The following is a 22,706-nucleotide window of genomic DNA, read 5'->3' as shown; positions in this document are numbered from 1 at the left end:
TCTGGCACTTAGCTGCGCTAAAGATATGGGAGTGGCATGTATTTGTACTTGTGGTGCACATAAAGCTTTCCAATGTGTGCTCCACCTAATGATTACAATCGCTACTTGACGCCATTGACCTTTAAAACTGTTTCTTCGATATATGTACATACATTTTAATAAGCTCTGCACGTACTGCCTTCACCGTGCTGTGGGCTATAGGTCTGTTGGCACTGAGTGGACCACGCATGGTTTCCCATAGTTCGTATTTATTCGCAATGCTCTGTACAAACTTCGAAACTGAGACGCTTTTTCCCCCAATACGATGCTCTACAAACTGCTGAATAATTCGACGATAGATCCATTTTCAACCATTGCGAAATTGTAGACAAACCATTAGTATTTCGACTCGGCCATTCTAGGAGTGCAGCAGATGTTCCAGATAAATTCGATCAAAACTGGGCAGATCTGCCTCTGATTGCCATCGACTTTTAGTCGAGCAACCCTACAAACCTAGCCTGTGCGAATGAATTCGCATACCCAAAAAGCTTGAAGCCCTTACAGACCATTACGTTTCGAATTGATTTGAGTTGCTAGGCCTACAGCCTATGAGAAGTATTTCACTACAAAATTGTCCATGCCCATCTCTAGTTGAAACATTTCTTTGATGAAATAATACATTCTGGCATTGTTTGTTTTATTTACGAACCTAATTTCATTACTGAATAAAGTCGAATAGAAACTAGCGCTGTTGTACTAAACAACGTACCAACTTACTGGACAATTTATGATAATTTTGTTTTTAAGTGCGTGAATTCTTTTAGAATGGGATGTTAACAATATATTACTTTATGTTTTGAAGTAACATTTTGGGTAGCAAGGAATAGCCACATTCAGCATGTGACATTAACAAAACATAGACGGGCGATATATTCTTTCAATTATATTTAGAGTTTATTTCAAAGTTCTTTTCCCTTTAACGACAACCGGCCTGTTGCGAATGTAGCCCTTGCGACGTTTTGAGTTCTGGAAAATGGAATATTCATTATTATATTGCTTGCTGTGCATAGTGAGTACAGTACCTTTCTAGATATAAAGTTTGTTGGGGGGAAAACTCTTTCGTTGCCCTTCAGAGAAGGTCTATTGAACTCGAATGGTTTCTTAACCCTGTATATACGCACCAACCAGTGCTCTGTAGTATACGCTTCTTCGAGATAAGTCAAATCGAAGTCTTTATTTCCGATCACTGCATTCCGAGTTCGGTCATATCCAGATGGTCCTCTGTAAATAAAAAATACATTTAAATATATGCATTACGGACTAAAGGTAAGCAAGTGAGTACGCCATATGATCGGGGGATATGCTTTAGTGGACAAATTCTAATTCTTAACTATGGGAATTGTCGATACTCACCTATAGTCGAGTTTTAGCTCTCCAAATCTGTAGTAGCTCAGCTTGTACATAAGGCAGTTTAGCAAGGCTGGAGCGCCTTCAGCGTCAACCCTAAATTCACCTCTGTCCGTGAAGTAATCGCTTTCTTTAATGTCTTTGGGGTGTTCTCCCTCGGCAATTCTAACCATCCAAAGGAACTTGTTTATGTCATCACCAGAGTAGCCAATGACGCCACCAAATATTACAAGAACGTAATCCACATCCAGAGATGTCATGATTTCATAGGACTTCTCTTCAGTAGACGACATTGCCTTTCCGACTAGCGCTATGTGACTGTTATTCCATGTATTGTTGTCCACTAAAGTTGTTCTGTTTGCCATTCCCGCTATCTGATAGCCATAATCCCACCACGACATTATTCTTGCATCATCAGCCGTATTTTGGGAGAGCCAGTAGTATGCCTCACGAAAATCATCCAAGATATTCCGAGATCTGAAAAAAAATGGTACAAGTTTAAAAAGTAAATGTTAGTATTAATATCAGACTGTACCAATAAAGGAGCCTTGCATCTGCAATGGCCAGAAATACTTAAACATCATATTACTTACCCATCTTGACTGTTGTGAAAAGCAAGAACAATGGACGGGCTGGAGTACGCATTGCTCGTTACCCAGGTGCAGTGCACAGCAAACATCATTAACAGCATTAAAACTGCCAAAATTACAATACTCTTTAAATTTGAACTTATTCCATTATCCTGCGGTGAGTCGGGTTTAGTTCGGTGCTTTAATTTTCCAGCCTGAAAGTGATAGTTTGAATAATTTTAATATGCAAGATTTAGTTATTAGTAATACGAAATATTTGGATGAGAAAGGGCCTATTATAAAGGGCATATTAACCATATATTTATAACATTTATTTACCTTATCATATAACGTTTTCTTTTCTACAGAGTCTTCTTGGTCCTCGGTTTCCGGAATGGTGCTCATGGCACTGCCCATACGCTTTGAAGAATCTTCTTGCAGGAAGACGTCCAACAATCCGGAGAAGGCCACCCCAGCAAGCATGCATACCACAGGTGTAAGGGTCAACATTAGGCGCACCATTACTCCGGCGAAATATACGGCACTTATGGCATAAAGCACAACAAAAACTCGCTCATCGTTAATTTGTTTGATGCAATACCAGACACCAACGGGAAAAGCGCATATAAGAATGTGCAGATCGAAGAAAAATGAGAACCAAGTGGTTGGCTGATGTTCCGATACAGACGCAATTATGGGAATATGAATCTTCGCATAGCCAGTGTCCCAAAGTGAGTAAAATCGTCCACTCCATGGTGCAACAACGCCAAAGACTGTTAGTAGAACTACTGCGATAAATACAGTTGCACCAACAAGCAATGCGCCGACGAAAAAAAGCTTTCTAAATTCGTGTCGCGATAACACAGACTGCAGGTGGCGCAACGTAGCCACACCCATGAGAAGGACGAATACGCCAAGTGCAGCCATGTGTTCACTGGTGCGTATTGGCTGGAATCCAACAAAGGGTATTTGCATGGAAAATAGAAGTCCAAGGATGTAGAATGTGCTGTAGCTCGTTAACAGACGCGGCGAGTATCTTCCCATTATCAGTAGTACAAACACATGCAGGGGAATTAGGTTGATGATGAATACATATCCACCCCAAGCAGAAACCATGTAAAAGTATGAAATGGCAGCTCCTGCCGACCAGAACACTGATCCTGTTTTCACTGAGCGTACCCATAGGAAATATGTGAACTGAAGCGCAAATATGGCTATTCCCTCGTTATCATACGATCCAGCCACTGATCGGCTAATGTAGCCGGGCACAATTGCTATAAAACTTGCAGCGAACAATCCAGCTCCAGACGACCATAGCTCCTTTGTCAATAAATATGTGGATATCGATGTTAGGCCACTGAAAACAGGTGCCAAAAATACGCAAATGTCACGGATATGGACAGGAATGTTGAGTACGTGGAGAAGGTAATGAATTCCTCCAGATGTTATCATTAATCCTGGATATACGGTTCCACCAACGATACGTCCCAATGGATACCAAGCTCGTTCATCAAACCAATTCAGGAACTTGTACCATCCATGCTGCACCATGTACGCCGTGGCTCGATAATTAAACCAGGGATCAAACTCGTGGATAATTGATTCAAATCGTATGACAGCAAAGAGGCGTGAAGAAAATCCAGCTAGCCAGGCAATCAATAAAATTGAAAACGTGATGAGGCTGCTGTACCCAGCAACCTTGCTGTTTAACATTTTGGGCGTTCGATTCATATCTTAATGCGAACCAGACAAAATTTAAAACTTAAAACCGATCAACCACACATTTTCTATTTAGACACGTAGTCTAAAAATCACCGGTAAGATTGCCTACATATATGCACAGATGTGCATTTTTATCGATACATTCTATTCGATTGACAGCCATCTCCATACGATACGATAATGGTACTCATTTTATTTGATAAACTCGATTTAAAACAGTTTGGGGTATTTTTGGGATTGCCGACCGACAGATGATGTTCTGTGCCTCAGCTTCTTCTTTCTATATGATTTGTTAATAACCCAGTCAGCCTCTGTGGGACAGATTCTTTTATCTTTTATCTCTCCCTTCATTAAAAAAGATTAAATTAAACCAGAGCCGCTTCCCGATCGTTCCTTTTTTCCGGATGACCAATTTGTGATACAATTTGTGTTTTACTACGGGTGCATATGCAAATATTTATTTATATATATCAGATCACAATTTTTAGGATAATATTAGTTAGGGGTACAAAAAAAGCAAGAATTGCTATCACAGACTACCAGAGCAACCAAATTTTGCTGTGATATCACAATGATACAAGTATATTTCAGAATTTCGGGCAGAACTAAAAACGAAGTACCGTAAAGAATGGCCATTTGAATTAGATCCCCGAAACAGGAACAGGTTGGAACATTATTATAGCCAGAATTGGGAAACCCCTTTCAGTAGCTCTTCATATTCCAACTCAATCTCTCTCGCTCGTACACCCTGAATCGTGCAGCACATATTAGAAAAAATTGTAATTCAAAAACATAAGGTTACATTCACACGCATGTTTTTATGTACATAAAATATACTGACTGAGTACCGGTTGGTTGTTAACGTTGTGACTCGTACAAACGCGTATCACAATGTTCCTTCTCGTTTTATATTTTGAACCATGAACAAAACCCAAATGGCATTTAAATTGCCTTGGCGGCTACTATTGAATTTGAAACGGAAACAATCGTAGCTGATTAGATATGTACATAAGTATTTATAAACTTTATACACACTCGACGCTTCCCTTTTTCTCTCACCTACATAAACACCATACTATACCACTATACTTTAGTCTGCACACTTTATGTACATATGTATGTACATACTTACATATATACAAATGTATGCACAACACGAAGCGAAAACTGAAAATGTAAGTCTTAAATATAATTTTGATTGTTCTTTACATAGACTTAATAGATTTATGGATACAAAAACACTAAAAAAAAAATGATTGAAAATTATAATTAAAATTATTAAAAGTAGTTTCAGATCACGTACATTTGTATGTATCTATGTATGTACATATGTATATTCCGTGATAACAAATAATAACATAATTGTCTAAAGCCGAGTGCAAAGACGGACGTTCTTAAGTACATATGTATGTATTTACATATTGTATGTACATATGTACATATGTATGTATATCCCATCCGTCGGGATGGTCCCCCTCATTAAACATGTTTCGGCACCTGGAACTGTAAAACACAATAGTATAAGAAAACGTTCATTTGTTTGTATTGATTATACAAACGTATCATACTTCAACAAAAATAAATCCCCCGAAAGGATTAATCATTATTTTAAATGCTACTTACATCATGAATACAAACATATGTATGTACATACATTTTTGTATGTACAGATATCTTACATTTGTTTCTGACTACGATATGAGATCCGTTGCTTGACTGGTGTACTCGATTGTATGAACATATGCATACACACATATTTATTCACATGTTTTTAAGTATGAGTAAGTTCATAGTGGAACTTGTGAGTTTAAACGAAAAATAGAAATACTTACTATATGTCCATATGTATGTATGTATGTACATATGTACATATCTGAAGCTGAGAGCAGCTCAGTTTTGAATCATCACAGTTTTTGTACCAGTTAGTCTTCAACGTTAGTGCATACTCGTCTTTCATTCTTAGCTGTTGTTCCTCTGTGACTTAAAAACATAACAATGGACGAGGAACAAATGTGGAAAGGTTTTTTCGTTAAATTGCACGAGCTCAAAATGAACCCACCAACAGAGCACGAGCATCAGTAAGTTTAGTGTACAAATGTAAACTATAAAACGTATGTACATAGAGTATGTAAATTTACTAGTGCCCATTATGGAGACATTGTGTAAATATGTACACATGTATAACTATGATAGTTATTGGGATCAGTTCTGTACCGATCTTACGCCACATACATACACATACACATACATATGTACAAACACACGTATTTTCACATTTATTATAGCTTAAAATATAAAGAAATTACAATGTGACTCACCCATACATATGTATGTACACATACATATGTATGTTTGTATATCGGTCAGTGGAGTGTTTACGTTTACTCATTTCTACTTGACTTTGTATGTAGAAAAATATTTATTTTAGCAACAATGGGATATTATCACATTCCGTTAGAATTTGTAGATTAGGAATGCTAAGAAAATAGAGAAAGATCAAACAAAACTTATCTGAGCTGAGCTGAGCGTAGTAGTGCCGCTCTTACCAGAGCTCCCTTGCTTTCTTTTACATATGTATGTATGTATGTATGTTTGCCGAGGCACTTGTTAAGCCGGGTGTCTTTGTGTATGTTGCGCGCGATATTGTGTTATTATTTGAAATATTTAAAATAGGTAGTTTGCATTACTTTAATTTTGGAATGAAATGAAGTGAATATGGAAACTAAAATTGTAGAAATTTTAAATATATGTACATACATATGTATGCAATTGCAATTACAAACATATGCTCAAGTTAGCGGCCCATCTTTTTCTCTTCTTCTTCTTCTACGCTTTTCTGTAAAAGAAACATACAAGCAACAACAAAAACCTAACATAAACAGAAAATGAAACTTGTTAACTTTTTCTCAATGGCTGATGCTCGGTGCTTAGCACCGATAGAGAACACTCTATTTTATATAGAGTTCCTACAAGTGGGATCCGGTATGCGTGCAAGACACAAGAATTAATGCGATTGGTTTGCATTGTTATTTTTTAGCGCTTTGGTTTTTCTTGACTTGGTTCTAGCTTGTGAAAATGGTCCTCGTTTTCTTCCTGTCCGTCGCACTCCGTACATGCAGGGTGTTTTTTGTGCTTAAAGCTGTATAGGTTATCCCTAAAACATGCATGCCCCGTGACGAATTGTGTGATATAGGAGTTCATATGTCCCATCTTCATGGCTGTCCAAAACTGGCCTTTCTGCAAGGTGTCCCATCCATTCAGACCGCGTTCTTCCTTTATGGGCGCCCTTTGCGCCTTGTCCTTTCTTCTTTCTGTTACATACCGCCTTCATTTCTCGCAGTGCTCAGTTTTCTCTCATTTCTCCTGATGGATATCAGGACAGTTTCAGAAACCTGCACGCTTGCCACCAGGTGGATGGCTGAGCCGAGAACTTTTACATACATGATGTTAAATAAAAGCGGGCGAAGGGCAACCCCAGTGGAACACCTGCTGTGACTGTGTACCGCTTCGAATTCTCGTCCGTATCGTACAAGAGTACCCTGTCTGAGAGGTAACTTCAGATTATACTAACCAAATAGCTAGGTAGTCAAGACTTCTCTATGGAACTCAGCACCGTTTTGCCAGCGAGCAGTGTTAAAGTCTTTCCGTACGTCCAGGGAACCGTAGTCTTACTCATAAAACATAAAACTGTAATATTTAATTTAGAACTTATTTTATAGGAATCATAGAGAACAAATTAGTGTCACTTGCGATTACAAGTATATTTCAATTTATATTTCACAGGTTACAGGATGGAGACGATGGGTTTTTTGAAAAATTCGGCTCGCTTTTACGACAGAAATCTCAGTTAAATGAAAACATTTTAAAAACACCATTGTCGACTTCAAAAGAGGATATTCAAACAGAAGAAATCGATTTGATTATAGAGACACCTAATCATGCGGAATATCCCAGTATTGACACATTTGAGGAGGAAAGTGATTTACAAAGTGATACAAATGATATTAATGATGCAGTTTTTGATTCTGGAACTGTAATGAATGTAAGTATATAATTATCGTACAACCCCTTTAAATTCGATTGGGTGCGCTTCGACGCTTCGGCCGTGGTATCAACGCAGCGCCAGGGCTCAAAGAAATTTGTTTGATCTCTGGAGAACTGTAAGAACTGGCAAATCTACATATGTATGTATATTATAGTGCGTGGTTAGTGGCTGCACAAAAGACAGGGATTATTTCTTACCTTTCCCTTACGAATATCATCACTGATTTCGCCGACAGAAAATCTAGCTTATCTGAGAACTGGGACTTTAAGGTACACATTAAATGGCGCAAGCTGTCTTGAAAAGTTAAATGAAAAAAAGTTATATCTAATGAATTATAATTTATTAATTCTACTTTTCATTACTTTGTGAGGAGATAAAAAATATATTTGACCAGATCTGGTCAAACACTCTTCCCGGAGCCCCCGAGGTCTCGCTGACCTGTGTACTGGTCTTTAGTCAAATCTTTAAATATATGACACTCTGCACATATGTACATATTTACATAAATTTGTCGTGGCCGGCAATCGTTCTTTCATCTCTGCATTGCAAACATCCGTTCAAAATCTATACATGGTATATAGCCATATTTACTTTGTAGCTTTCGGAGTTTAATCTGCACAAGTCAATCAAAAAATATATTTCCGGAGAAGCGTAATGCATAATATTAATAAACAAAGATTTATTTATGTACATATGTACTTAAATCATCGCTCTATATTTATACATAAATCAGCATACAATGGGCAAGCAAAGAAATTAACTTGTCCGTACGTTAAAAACATACACGTACAACTTATAATGTGTATTCCATTTTTTTTGCCTTTTAAACACAAAAAACTGAACCGATCCTCTACCTTCCACACTGAAAAATTGTTCCCCGTTCGATTCGAAATTGTTTCGCATGCACACATACATATTCATATGTTTGTTTGTACATCCAAAAATATATAATCGTATTGAGAGTATACTTAGAATACCTGGCACATTAAGAACGCAAGGGTATATTTTATTTATGCAAATGTATAGCTACCAAGTGACCATATATGTTGAATGTGTTTTAACTCCCTAATAATAGTGTTAGGTCTAAGAATTTCCGTGTGTCCATTCTTCCAGGAAGTTGCTGACAATCCAGTTGATATTATTTAAATATATTATATTGGATAATGGTTTTAACCTTTAACACAATGTGGAAAGAAAACTTAACCAATCCACAAAAATTATCTGGGTTCGGATAATTTCAACCGCTACATTTCTGTGGAGCTTTAACTTCTGATAAGATAGTTTCATTTGTTTATATGTACATATGTACAGATATAACATATAAGGTGTTCAAAGTACTGGGTATTTTGCAGTCGATATGTCGATTGAAGCGCTCTCATTTGTTTTTCTTCTCATGGTCAACGTCAAGATATTTCGGATCTGGCGAATACTGTTGAGACCGTTGAACGCTTTTGTACTTGGGGACGCAATCTTTTTGTATCTATATGTACACTGCATGAAGATAGAACGAAGGTGGTGATTTTTGTTTTTTTGGTTTAATATTTTGAAACGCGGAGATTTTTAATCCAAGTGGATCTAAATAATTCATATTTTCCAAAATGCACACTTAAAGTCCAGCCGCAGTTTAAAAATGAGTTCTTTAACGTTTCCACGTGAATGGAAAGAGAAGAAACAAATGAGAAAAATTGCATCAACGCAATCATTGAAAGACCCACATGAAAAACGAATGTGCATTTTGAATAGAAATGGCAGCATATCAAGTCAGCACTTGCGGGGCGTGCACAAGCATTTACTTGATTCTCATGCGAAGGCTGTTTGCCACTCAATGACTGTAAGTAAACAATCAGTTGAGTATGTTATTGCTTATTTATTTATGTACTTATATTTCTTATGGTAAAATTTGCCTACTAAAAAAATCCTCACAAAGTCACGATAGAGTTCTATGCAGTGCATAACATTTTACAGTGGAAGTAACAAATGTCAAATTCTTTTGTCTGCTGCGTGAAACTGTTGAAAATAAACAGCTGCTGCTGCTTTCGAATTCGAAAATATCAAAGTGTCATATCAGCTGAAATGACAAAAGTTTTTGCAGATCGATGCAATGGATCGTGGATCTTGGATCGGTGATCAAGTTGCCCTGGTGAACACGCCCAATGTCTAAAGATGATGTTTTAAACATTTTGCTCTTGACCGCGCCCATTGAAACCATGAAACCATATAATCATTTATTCATTTATTAAAAAATGTCTTTCAGGTTGAAGATCTGTACGAGGAAATTCTATTTGAAATTTATAATAATATTGGATGCGAAAATAACGAAGGACGCATAGAAAGTCTAGTTGGATTTGTACAAGATGCCTTTAAAATACCGAACTCGACGCATTTGGAAATTTGCGATGTCGCCAGGCGGAAAGAGCCACCAAATGTTAGACTTAACATTGAGATTATAAAGGCCGAGAATTTGCTGTCAAAGGATTCAAACGGCTTATCTGATCCGTTTGTTACATTGTACTTGGAATCGAAGAACTCACATCGCTACAACTCATCTGTTAAGCCCGCAACACTAAATCCAATATGGGAGGAGCACTTTTCATTGTAAGCATTTTTTGACGAACCTAAAATGTATCTATTAAGATTTTTTCTCTATATCTGTTATACATATGTATATACAAATATCTTCATCACTTTTCACACTCGTTCTCCGCCAGCACTGCAGATTAATTTCTTAGTTTTGGCTACAAATGTGATCCGATCTCACCTTCATTTGAGAATCTAATAGATATGACCATAGTCCACTCTTCCGTCCGTTTCCTTCAGGAATTCCAGTGTGTCCTCGCTGATGATGGCTGATCTCGCTGATCTTGATGATGGCCTTTGATCTCCTCCACCTTGGTCCCCTTCCAGTCGACATTAGGAAAGTGCGGATAGGTATCGAAGGAACCCCCAGTACCTTCATTGTCGTATCCGGCTCCGCAGGCTTCATAGTGACATATGTATGTCATGTCACGGCCTAAAGTTTAGTTCATGGGTAAACCTTCTTCTGGAGATCCATCAGAAGTCTGTCTTGTAGCTCCGCTTGGACCAAGTGCCATGAGTCAAGGACTCATGCCCTGTCAAAGACGCCAATTAGGGTACTTTTCGAGCGGTTAGCAGGTTTGGAACTCTCACGCTTGGCGTGCTGTACCTGGCTTGTCTGGCTGCTGGTTCTGCCGCTTGTCAATCCCCTTGGATAACGACTTTAATTCCATATAGACGAAATAATAATGCTCCAATCGAATCCCATAATAAATGCCTGTTACAATGATAAACTGTTTTTGTTTTATATTTATAGACCAATAGCTGAAAATCCCCGTGAAGAAGTCTTAATAGTCGAAGTTTGGTACGTATACATGAACACCTCTTGGCCCTGCATCAATCTTAAGCTGATCACTATGGCTATCATTATCATAAAGTTCGTAAAACTACTAATTTTCGCTTGTCTTGCGAATAAACGGAACCTTTACTTTGGTATTAATGTGTGCAAATCAGAAAGTACTATAAAACATTAAAATGTACCCTCAAACGACTTTCCGTGCATTTGCTTTCGCGTTTCTACTGTTTCAACCAGTGGCATTGACCACAATAAATTGAGAATTTTATGCACAACAAACAGGGAAATCAGCCGCCAATCCAAGCAAAAGTAGTCTACAGCTTGGATTCACTTCTTATTCACTTTTCACAAATATTCACAAAATAAACAAAACAACACAGCTGCCTGAGGAGTGTAACCGTACGGAATGCAGTTTACACCTCTGGTCACACTCTGCCGCTGCCAAAATATATTGCACAATTATATTGCATCAATTTCGGTAATATTAACATTTTATTTTCATTCAAACTTTTATTTTTAGGGACTTTGATGCTGCAGAAACGGTTAAGGAAAAAGTTAACAAAATAATGGATGTGAAAGGTGTAAAAGGGCTTAGTAAATTAATGAAAGAAATAGCTGTTACCGCATCTTCAGGAAAACATGATAACGAGTTAATAGGACGAGCTGCAATTACACTCAAGGTATGTATGAGTATCCTTCTACATTGTTTTTAAATTTGTATACGTCTAATCTGGAAGTCTGTGGTGCACATGTTATTTTGGTGATTCTGTCAAACATATTTACTGCACTGTGCAATAAAAAATTAAAAAACGAGAAGGAACGTTGTGCAACTAACGCAGTGTCACTACTTTTATACCTGGTGACGGAGCAGTATGTGACCTTTTTATTTATTTTGTATATTATTTTATTTATTTCGATTATTTTATTTTACTTACGATTTTTCATTTAATTAGTCTATTCCAGTTTGCGGACTAACAGTGTGGTATAATCTAGAAAAAGGAAACAAAGCTCGAAGTCGAGGATCAATTTTGGTAAATCTCACCCTAAGCGCTGAAAAGAACAAAAGCGTGGCCGTGCAGGAGCATAAAAATTTACTAAAGCTTTTATTGATGTATGAGCTGGAAACCTCGCAAGTGGCGTATTTTTGGTGGAGTGGAAAATTTAACTCAAACGCTGAAATTATCCGATCCCAGCATGCCGTTCAAAGTGGATTGACTCCTGTTGATTGCGCCATTAGCCAATGGCACGCATATAGTATAATACATGAAACTCACAAACTGAATTTTTCACTATTTAATTCTATACTGGACATATTGACTCCAGTAATTAGCTATATGCAGAAGGATTCGGAAGATCTTGCTACATATTGGGATGGAGTAAGGCGTATACTTCCCTCTTGTTTTGCGGTGATACGAAAGATACGATATAAAAACGTCAGTGATCTGAACGTAACAAGAGCTGTAAGCGAGGTTCTAGATATTTTGGGAAAAGTAAAAGTTTTTGAAGTTCCGGTGACAGTAGATCTTTTTCCAACGTCTGTGTATGGTTGGATTCATAGAGACAATGCTAATAAGATATGCAATATTGATTCTGCCATTATAGATGCCATTAATACCGGCACGAAAGAATGGCTGGAACATATTGTAGAGGGTAGCAAGTACTCATCAGATAATGAAACTGATGAAGAAAAACTGCAGTATATCATTAAACTTATTCAAATGATACGGTCTGACCTTCAGCGTGCAATGGAATATTTCGATAAACTTTTTTACCAGTAAGTATTTAAATACAAAAAACTTATTTCCATAAGAAATCCTGTATTGAGGCGTTCAAGCTTTAGAAAAACTTCCCTACCGGATAAAGTGATTTTAATTATTTTATTGCGTTATTAATTTCAGCAAAATTCAATTAAACTATTCCGCCATTCTTTATTTGTTATACGACTCAAAGCTAACTGATATCTGTAAATCAATTGTCAAAGACGTATGCAATAACATTAAAAGATTGGATGTGCCAGACGATCAATTCGAATATTTGCCGAAAATCGATAATTTGAATATGGGAACAACATTGTTTGAACTTTATTTGGTGCTCAAGCGATACGTCCAACTAGGTAAAACTTTATTTTAAAACTTTTTATAGCTTTGGTCTGAAGTTTTGATATTTTTATTTGTATATTATAGGAGAATCACTGTGTACCGACGAATTGGAAATGAGTGGATTTTATCAATGGTTTGAGACAGGTGTGACACACTGGCTAGACATTTCAATAATAAAGGCCCTCAATCGCATCCAGAAAGCAATAGATCTGGATCAGCTGGTTGCGGTTGACGAAACCGTAAAATACAGCTCTTCTGCCGTGGATACTCTTTCAATTTTTTATCAAATTAAAATATTTTGGCAGCAACTTGATTGGCCAGAAGTTGAGGGCTCCTATACATTTATAGCGAAAATTGTAAATGTAAGATCTAAACCACACATAAGAAACCCACATTCTAAACGGAGTGTTTATTTTTTCTAAATAGGATCTATGTCGATGCTGCATTTTCTACGCTCAAAGAATGTCACAAAGAGTCGAAAAGTTAACTAAACTCGGGGATAATAACAAGATGTTCAGTAAGCAATTTAACAAGAAAGGTTTATCGCTTATTCATTTATTTTTTACCTGCTAGTTCTGTCAGAAGAGTGGTGCCTAGCTATTAACAATATGGATTACATCCGTCAGAGCTTACCATCTTTCATAAAGGTAAGGCTTTGTATACCCTGGAAGATTTATAGCCTTTAGTACGTTTAATTTTCGTGTATTCGCGTCACTTAGGAACTTGGCATCGACAATGTCATCCAAAAACTGGGAGAATATCGCACAAATTTAGAGGCGGACAGATGCTCATCTACTATTCATGCTGTTATTGAAAATGCTTTAGACACCGAACGCAATCAAATTGTTGAGCTCATTGAAATTGTTGCCCATAAAATGGCACCCCCAATGAAACTCTATTTGGCCGAAGGTGCGGAAGTCCTTCATAAGGACTCAAATTCAATGGACCAGCTGATGATGTACTTAGAAAGTTCATTGGATACTCTCTACAACACACTTAACGAGGTTAACTTTGGAAGAATACTGGAGAGCATTTGGTCAGAGCTATCAATAATACTGTATGACCTAATTCAATCAAATCTTGATGTAAGTATTCTGTCCGATAGATATCTGTCAATATCCATTAAGTATTATATTTTATAGAAACGACGGCCACCAGCATATTTCAAAAATTTAAAGGAAACTCTTCAGACAATGATTTATTGTTTTAAAATGGGTAACGTTGAAACGGACGTAGACATTTTGTCCACAATTAAAATTAGGTTGGACGCGTATGCCCTTGAAACGGCAGATCTTATTCATCAATATTATATGGAGCGATTGGAATATCAAAAAAATCAACCTTTATCACCCTTTGGTCAACTTACCATTAGGGCTGAGTTTACAGATTCAAGTTTATTAGTAAGTAAAATAACTATAGCACCATTAAACAAAAATGTATACGTTTTTTTTCTTTTTAAGCTTACCATTTTAAATGCGCGCAATTTGCTTCCAATGGACTCAAATGGCTTGGTCGATTCATTTACTAAAGCTAGTTTCATGCCCACAATTCGATTCAATGGTGTATCACCAGTTAAGACTACTGTTCACCATAAAAATTGTTTTCCACTGTACGATCAGGAATTTTGTATGTAAGTATAAAGACCTGCCGAAAAGTCTTAGATTAATTTACTCAGTAAAATTTGACTCTTTAGTTATTCTTCGAACCACATCGAACGTTTTTCTTTCAGAAATTAAAAAAAATATATTTATTTCCCATTTTTTAATTTAAACAAAACTTCTGCCACCTATCAAAAAAATGTTTGTTTGGTTCGAAGCGGGAAATTTGTGTTTGGCGTATTCTTATTTACATATGTACATATGTATTTCTTCACTAATTTATTGTATTATTTTTTTTATTGATTTTTGTTTGTTTTTCTTTAGAATTTTGAATGAGCAGCAGATGGCCGCAGGAGATAGCTTGATTTTGTTCAGTGTAAAAGATAAGGATCTATTTGGCATGTCAAGTCAGTACATAGGAGAATGCTATATATCATTCACAGATCTCAGGGAATCTGAAGGAGAACAAATAATTATGAACTTGTCTCGCCCGGAGTATACAGGTGACTATTTTTACTTCAAAACCTGTACGTACTTAATAGAAAACTATTTTATTTTAGATTCCGATACACTACGTGCTCTGGAATTTAGACAAGGCGATAAACAGGCTAAGGACTTCATAAAAAAATTGAAAAACAAATCGTATTCCTAAGATGCAACAGTGTTTTACAATTTGATTTTAAAGATCAAAATAAAATGTGGCATTTGAAAACAAATACTTTTATTAACATTACCTAAGCTTAGGATTCCAGAGTTCAACAGGACATGGAAGACGGTCATTTGGTTACCGCAACAAATTCTGGGACCTAATCGGCCTAATTGTGAATTAAAGCAAAGAATCACTATAAATATAAAGCCAAGACGACTTTATTAATCGGCGCATGCGATTGGACACTGGCAGTACCACCTCAAGATATGCAAAGGCAGTAAGTATAGCCCGCACCGCTACTAATTATATCTTGCAAGATCCAAAATCGACAATTTTTAGGCTGTAAATTATTTATTACAAGGCGGGACAACAAATTAAGCTATTTTAATACGAACATACATGTTATAAGTTATTCAGTAAAAATAAACATCATATTTTTGAAACATTAGATTATAGTTATTGGGGTCCTTGTATCCAAGCAATAATCAACAAAGGTTTCAAAGTAATAACATTAAGGTTTGATTCAAACACAAATAAATAAATAAAAATATTTTGTTTAAAATGGATTATTGCCGACGGCGTGTATTACGTTGCTTATCGAAACGCATTTCCATCTCTTCAAGAACCTTTGGTGTGTAACGAACAATAAGCTTCACTGAACCGATTGCTTGCTTTAACAATTCCACTGCCTTTTCATGGTTTTCTCCTTCTACCGACTGAAATTAAAATACAATTTCATAGATTAGATAATATTATAGTTTTACTAGATGTGATCGATAATCTATCAATCAATCGACAAACATTTGTAAGAACTTCACAAATTGTAGGTTACTGAGAGGTTTCAACATACCACACCATTGACTGACAGCAATTGATCGCCTCTTTTGAGACCTCCATGTCTATCCGCAACTCCTCCCGGTATGATGCGAGATATGTATATTGGAGAATTTTGTTCCTTGCCTCCCATTACGTTGAAACCCAAACCTGTAATAGAATTCAGAACATTAACAAAATATACTTATAAATATAATAGTGATGTCAAAAAGGAAGTGGTCGGAAACGTTTGTAACGTTTCTAACCCCACTGGTTTCTGTCTTATTGATCTACATAGGTGACAAGCGTCAATCCAGCCATTAATACCTGCCTATATGGATAAATATAAACGTATAAGTATGAGAGGTATATATGAGAGCTAGCCGAAAATAGTAATCGAGTGCCATCGGCATTTTATGTTTATGAAATCTCAGACTCCATCCATTTGCTAGAAGCGTTTGCTAGTGTAGTAGACATTATTTGTGTTGACCCTATTTATCCATTCAAAGTACATACATACATATGTACATACTCGTACATATTAGATATTTAGAACATTGAAGCCCACTTACCTTCTTCAGTTTTCGGCAGCTCGACTACTCGGGGGTGCGCATGACCCTCGCTGGCTGCAAAAGCAGCAACGGTTGCTTTAGCTGTCGCAGATGCACGAACATCATGTGAACCTTGGATATCAACTGTTTCATATACGTGTTCATAAACTTCTCGAACAGAAGTCATAAAGTCTGAGCTTAACACCTTCTGCAAAGCAGCAAGTTTGGTTGTTGGAAAGTCCCCGCTCGCTTGCAGCTTCTCTAGCAGCTCTATTGATCTTTTTACATCTGAATAAAGGAATTTTATACTTAAAAACAATCTTTGAAGTGATTATATTAACAAATTACCTCTGGACAAGGTCAGCGGTTCCACGACGTCTGCCATATTTCCATTAACTTCAAAAGTATGAATCTTTAAATTAACTTAGTCTCTGCTGAAAATAATGTGACCTGATAGCTAAATGCTAAAAATAGAACTTTCATCCCATATCGCTTAGCAATTTTTAAAGTAACTATGTCAAGCTACCGTCGTACTGTTGCGTCGATTTGAAACAGTGCTATATGGAACGCGTAGGTTATCAAGAGGATGTGATTTTGTTTACTTTTCATAATTAAAATTAATATTAATAAATAAGCAATTTGTTTGTGAACTTGGTTTTCTTGCACAAACTTTTCGTATTTCTGGACCCAAACGATGAACATATTGTGTCCATTTATTAATCTTCTGTTCTCTTTCTTGCTGCAACATATATATAATGTTTTTAAGTTTTGTGCTCTTCCTGCTAGCAGTGTTCTGTATATTTTATTTTAGGGTTTTCCCATTTCCATTTCAGAAATTGCTTACATTTTCGCAGTGTATTTAATTTTTTTTGTTGAGAATGCCTATTTATTTTAATATTATGAAAATGATTGAATTAATATAGCAGTTTTTTCGAGCTGCTATAACCCGAGCTCCGTTCCTGCTAATTCCAAAAGAGATTTACTCTTTCCGAAAGACAGTTGCAATTTAGGAACACATTCACGAATACCACCAATATTTAAGATAAACATTCAAGCACAATTTGTTAATCTCTTACACTAATGAAACATAAGTTATCTGTGGCTTTATTATAAAAATTAATTAAAATGAGTTTACCGCCTCTTCTTTTGAATCGTTTAAAGAAGCGTGGACTTGTAAATAAGCCAAGTGGTAATCCTCTACTTAAATATATGTACTTGTGTACCTACATAAGTATTTCCAAATGGCACAATAAGTTAGGCCTTAAATCAGAACAAGATTTGTTATGCTCCTCATTGCTATGTGTATACATATGTACAATAACAATAACAATATTTTACAGATTCAACGTCGATATCCGAAGCAATCGAAGAAATTATTGCAGAGAACTATGATGATGAGGATACAAATAGCCCTTACGTACACAGAGATGACAACAATTTGGAAATCAAACGCAAGAAACCAGACGAACAGTTTTGGTTACACCGTATTAAAGAACGAATCGGTGTAACGGAGTCACATCATGGATATAAACTTTGTCCCAACAAATACAACGTTTGGCATAAGTGCTCACTTTATTGCGTTAATAGATGGACGAGCACACACTCCCAACCAAGTCAAAAGTATCTTCGTCGTTTTAAAAGATTACTGCGCAAATATCCGATAGAGGCAGGTTGGAAAAAGGTCTATGATTCTGGTTGTAAATCATTTTACTTTTTCAATCCTACATCACAAACCGTATCGTGGTTACCTCCTTCTCACCATAGAGCTCGTGCCACTCAAAGTGCCGCAATGTTTAGAAAACAGTTGTCTAACACCCATGACGATTTCAGCTTAGATTCTAAAACAAAAAATGTTGGTTTAAATGAAGGTATGGATACCGAAAGTGGCATCAATTATTCAGTCCAGGGTTATAGTAAGAAGCCTAAAATGCGCGACTTGGAACGTAAACTTCAACGACGGCAACGAAAAGATAATTAAACATTTTCCCTACAAAATTTTATATAAAATAAAGAAATTGTCAAAAGAACAATCTGTGCAATATACATATTTTTATTTATATATAAATAAGTGGATTAAATTTTGCTATCATTGTAAATGCAATGATCCTTCTTAGCTGAATGAAGCGTCGAACGACTTAAGAATGTATACACTCCTCGTCACTTGAATAGGACACTCCATTGGGCCAGTTTTCTATCACCGGCCGCCCATAAACCATAATACAGTCCCTCCGTTCGTGCGCATTCAACCACCGTGTTCCCGAGGCATGCATTCCCTATAGTTTTATCAAAATATTTTTATTTTTATACAACATTGTTATACACAACTATGAACACAAACACGTATTTTCTAAGTTAGATTTAATCCATGGAATAAATTTGCTGACTCGTGTATAAACACCTGGATATCCCTCGCGACCACATCCGACACCCCAGGAAACAATTCCGACAATAAAATACTTAACTCCATTAGACAACAGAAGTGGTCCACCACTATCCCCTTGACAGGAGTCCATGCTTGGTCTTCCGGCGCACAACATTGTTGAGGTGATTCGGGTACTTTTATATTTTTGATTTCTGCATTCTGTAACAGACATAATCGGAACTTTTACTTGATTAACAATGGAAGGCAATGCTCCTCCTTCAGAAGTTCGTCCCCAACCAACAACAGTACCAATTCGACCTAAAAGTATAGAATAAATCAAATATTAAAATATTAATAAGAGAAAGGCAAGCGGGAGGCTTTTAAAAAATTCTCAGAGTTTCTTCAATGATCTGATTATATTGTACACTTAAATATTATGATTGTGCAAATGGTTAATGCGCTAAAAAAGTTTGTAAAATAATTAATATATACCTGCAGGATCGTAATTGTATCGAGGAAGACAAACTGGCTTAATAATTTTTGAAAAGGCAATTGGTTTCCTCAATCTTAAGAGTGCAACATCATTATTGTACGTATCAGGATCAAAACTCTTATGTTTTATTACCGCCGTTACGGCACGTTGAATAGCCTGAGACTCAGACGTAATTTCCTGATCGTGATCTCCAAATATTATTCTTATTTTTGATCTTCTCAATTTTTTAACGCAATGAGCTGCAGATAAAACGTAATCCTTAGTCAACAACGATCCACCGCAATGAAATTTTCCATCGTAAATAATTCGTGCCATCCATGGATATTGGTTTACACCTGTTGGTTTTCCGCCAACAATTCTTATTTCTTCATTTGAAAAGCCACAATCTATAAAGATACAATGTTAATTAGTAAACAAAAAGATGGGGATATTTTAATCTCATGAGATTTATAGAAAAACGATTAAATGCAATCCTAGAGCAGACCACTCGTTATTAACAAAGTTGTTTAAAAATTCAAATCTTTAAAATTAAATTTTCTAGAATGTGCTTATTTGAAACACAAATTACTCAAATAATTGACTTCAATCATGCCAATCAAGTGATTCATTGATTTGTTTTCCAAGTGAAGGCGGTTGTCTAACGAAAGAAATATTAAATCTGAGCTACACATTTCAGCCCTGACCGATTCCCTCTCTTTGTGGTGAGCAAAATACGACCCGATAAGAAATTAGTTTAAACAAATTCTATATTATTTCAACTCATTCCTAAAAATTGTCTAACTTATACAAATACATAATTATTTGCCCTGCTCCTATTATGATATTTTTCATACAGTTACAGAAGACTACTTACCACAGTCGCAATTTTTAAGGCTTGAATTTTCAGTATACTCAACATCATCTTCCGTGTCAAGTCCAAAAGCGTTTGATACACCAGAACTTATTCGAAAAATAGTATCAAATAGAAATTTACTGGTTCTTTTATGACTTATGCTTGAAGTTGCAGATTCATTGAAAGCATTAAACTTTTCCGAACAAATGATGTTGGCATAACTTAACATAGTCAACATCCAAAATAATAAAACATGCTTTAAATTCATTTTCACGAATCAGTTATCATTGTTACAGAGGTTATTAGGGTTTTATAGTGATCTACATTTATACATAATAAATCAATATTTACATATGCAGACCACTATATATGTACATAAGTGTACGTTATTATATTTTTGTCTAGATGGACATGTGTGTACATTATTTTTTTCGTGTGTACATATGTATATGTATGTTTAATAACAATATTAACAATATAGTTTATAAATATGTCTGTAACTAGTTCATGTAAAATAAAATATATACTAATTTTTAACACCTACATACATATACATATTTGTAAATGCTTTTGGCATGTAGCGTACAAATTATTTTCCTTTAATACAAAACTAGAGATTTATTAGAGATTTATATTAACATTTTTTTCTGATTGAATCTACCACTTTATAATTGAGAAACTTAAAGATAAAAAACTTGGTTATAATAATAATTTAATTTAATAATCATCTAAAGCTACAGCTACAGAGATAAAATAAATTGTCAAGAGTTAAGGCTAAAAGACACTTCTGCCTAACATAGGCCTGTTAACAATATATGTACCAGCGTCGCTAAGACGTGACTCGAATTATTAAAACACTTGAGCACGGTTCCTTTCGGTATTCGCTTGATCGCCTTACAGCTCTGGTCCACCCCACTAATCCGCGTGTAAAAAAAACATAAACAATTATGTTTATTAACCACAGATCTTATTCCTATCCTTATATCACCACCTCGCGATACTTCGCACGAGCGTTCAATGGATGAAGGCCAAGTTCCAAGATCCAAGTTCAACTTACGTATGCAAGTGTGAGACTGTAGACCCCAGAAATTCTCACGAGCGGAATATGACACTTGCCAACGCCGGTTACAAAATACCAGCATTGCCCGAGCCATGGAATCGAAACGCAGCTGACAGTAAAGGTGTTGAAAATGACCATCTCTATAACATGTTTAGTTACTTTGACTGTGAACGGGCGCAACGTTTTTTTACTTTTCGAGAATACTATAGCTAAGTACGGGAACGTTGTGAGTAAGTTAATAAAACTTAAACATTTTTAAATCATGGTGAAACTGCGTAGATTATTTTTTAATAGCCTTTTCACACTGCTTACGTCTGCTATCAATATCGGAAGAGACGCAATGAAACAGTAAAGGCGTTCACATTGGCAGACATGCGTCTTAAGAACCGCTGATGAAAGCAACCCAAATATTTCAAATAGAATCAAGAAACTTACATAAAGAGACTTGAATCTGTATCTGGAGAAAAACGAAAGGGATGTTTTAAACTAAACAGCAAGCAGAAGGATGCCTACCCTAAAATGGGCGAGAAAGAACGAAAGTCCCGACGACACAAACGGCGCTCCAAGAAATCTGATTGCAATCACATGTGTCGCTAAACCTTCAGTGTACCACGGATATTCGTAATTGTAATAGAACAATTTATTAACCTTTAAAAACTTTCTAATTTATTTTAAAGTATTTAAAAGTAATTTGAAGAGATTTGAAAAATTTTAAATGGGTTTTCTTATTGTCGATTTTCTTATAATATTGTCGATTTTCTGGGTTCCATCAATGCCTGATCCTCAATTTCTACTTCCTAGGGACTTCAATCTTCATTTGTAAAAGTTTCCCGTCAAATCCCGTTCGTTTCCAGTGAATCCATATCTTTCCCAGTGAATAAATAAATATATTTTAATTAAACTCTGAACTTGGAAAAAGCTCTAATAACTTTATGCATCACCTCCAAATGTTTGCTACTACTAGGGCCCTATGCTTAACATATGTAAAAATGAGTAGGAACGTTGTGAGACGCTTCGTACGCGTCACAAATTTTATACCCGGTACTCAGCAAACATGTAGTTTCATATGTTTGTATCCTTAGTGTGATACGTATGAACATACATATGTACTTATGTAACCTTATTTAACTTGGTGGCCCTATCTCTTATGATCTCTG

General features: G+C 36.1%; 5 protein-coding genes across 9 annotated transcripts; 2 read left to right on the top strand and 3 right to left on the bottom strand.

Annotated features, from left to right (window-relative positions):
• Positions 1-902: 902 nt before the first annotated feature.
• On the bottom strand, positions 903-3,784 carry LOC117898619 (dolichyl-diphosphooligosaccharide--protein glycosyltransferase subunit STT3B). Its single transcript, XM_034808174.1, has 5 exons — positions 2,295-3,784; positions 1,980-2,170; positions 1,393-1,863; positions 1,062-1,260; positions 903-1,005 (listed from the first exon to the last, which is right to left on the bottom strand). The coding sequence occupies exons 1-5, from the start codon at positions 3,684-3,686 to the stop codon at positions 934-936; spliced, it is 2,325 nt and encodes a 774-aa protein (XP_034664065.1). The 5' UTR covers positions 3,687-3,784; the 3' UTR covers positions 903-933.
• Positions 3,785-4,808: 1,024 nt separating this feature from the next.
• On the top strand, positions 4,809-15,496 carry LOC117898617 (protein unc-13 homolog 4B). 5 transcript variants are annotated; one of them, XM_034808169.1, is made up of 15 exons: positions 4,809-4,852; positions 7,461-7,719; positions 9,977-10,317; positions 11,054-11,101; positions 11,613-11,772; positions 12,046-12,866; positions 12,991-13,205; positions 13,276-13,553; positions 13,618-13,708; positions 13,765-13,838; positions 13,911-14,276; positions 14,334-14,591; positions 14,652-14,821; positions 15,114-15,292; positions 15,350-15,496. In XM_034808169.1, exons 1-15 carry the CDS (start codon positions 4,824-4,826, stop codon positions 15,439-15,441), a joined length of 3,381 nt encoding a protein of 1,126 aa, XP_034664060.1. In that variant the 5' UTR covers positions 4,809-4,823; the 3' UTR covers positions 15,442-15,496. The 5 variants fall into 5 exon arrangements, with proteins under 5 accessions (XP_034664060.1, XP_034664061.1, XP_034664062.1 ...); XM_034808171.1 differs by lacking the exon at positions 4,809-4,852 and adding an exon at positions 5,552-5,755; XM_034808172.1 differs by lacking the exon at positions 4,809-4,852 and adding an exon at positions 6,007-6,080.
• A 493-nt stretch (positions 15,497-15,989) lies between these two features.
• LOC117898623 (protein lin-7 homolog C) lies at positions 15,990-17,296 on the bottom strand. Its single transcript, XM_034808179.1, has 4 exons — positions 17,151-17,296; positions 16,824-17,090; positions 16,289-16,422; positions 15,990-16,154 (listed from the first exon to the last, which is right to left on the bottom strand). The coding sequence occupies exons 1-4, from the start codon at positions 17,185-17,187 to the stop codon at positions 16,005-16,007; spliced, it is 588 nt and encodes a 195-aa protein (XP_034664070.1). The 5' UTR covers positions 17,188-17,296; the 3' UTR covers positions 15,990-16,004.
• Positions 17,297-17,833: 537 nt separating this feature from the next.
• LOC117898622 lies at positions 17,834-18,829 on the top strand. Its single transcript, XM_034808178.1, has 2 exons — positions 17,834-17,991; positions 18,143-18,829. The coding sequence occupies exons 1-2, from the start codon at positions 17,928-17,930 to the stop codon at positions 18,778-18,780; spliced, it is 702 nt and encodes a 233-aa protein (XP_034664069.1). The 5' UTR covers positions 17,834-17,927; the 3' UTR covers positions 18,781-18,829.
• Positions 18,830-19,083: 254 nt separating this feature from the next.
• On the bottom strand, positions 19,084-20,911 carry LOC117898620 (trypsin-1). Its single transcript, XM_034808175.1, has 3 exons — positions 20,511-20,911; positions 19,657-20,043; positions 19,084-19,482 (listed from the first exon to the last, which is right to left on the bottom strand). Exons 1-3 carry the CDS (start codon positions 20,755-20,757, stop codon positions 19,127-19,129), a joined length of 990 nt encoding a protein of 329 aa, XP_034664066.1. The 5' UTR covers positions 20,758-20,911; the 3' UTR covers positions 19,084-19,126.
• Positions 20,912-22,706: the final 1,795 nt, after the last annotated feature.

Source organism: Drosophila subobscura, chromosome O (assembly GCF_008121235.1).
Source record: "Drosophila subobscura isolate 14011-0131.10 chromosome O, UCBerk_Dsub_1.0, whole genome shotgun sequence".
Classification (NCBI taxonomy): domain Eukaryota; kingdom Metazoa; phylum Arthropoda; class Insecta; order Diptera; family Drosophilidae; genus Drosophila; species Drosophila subobscura.
Note: the sequence above shows the minus strand (reverse complement) of the source record. Positions and strands in the feature narration are given on the sequence as shown.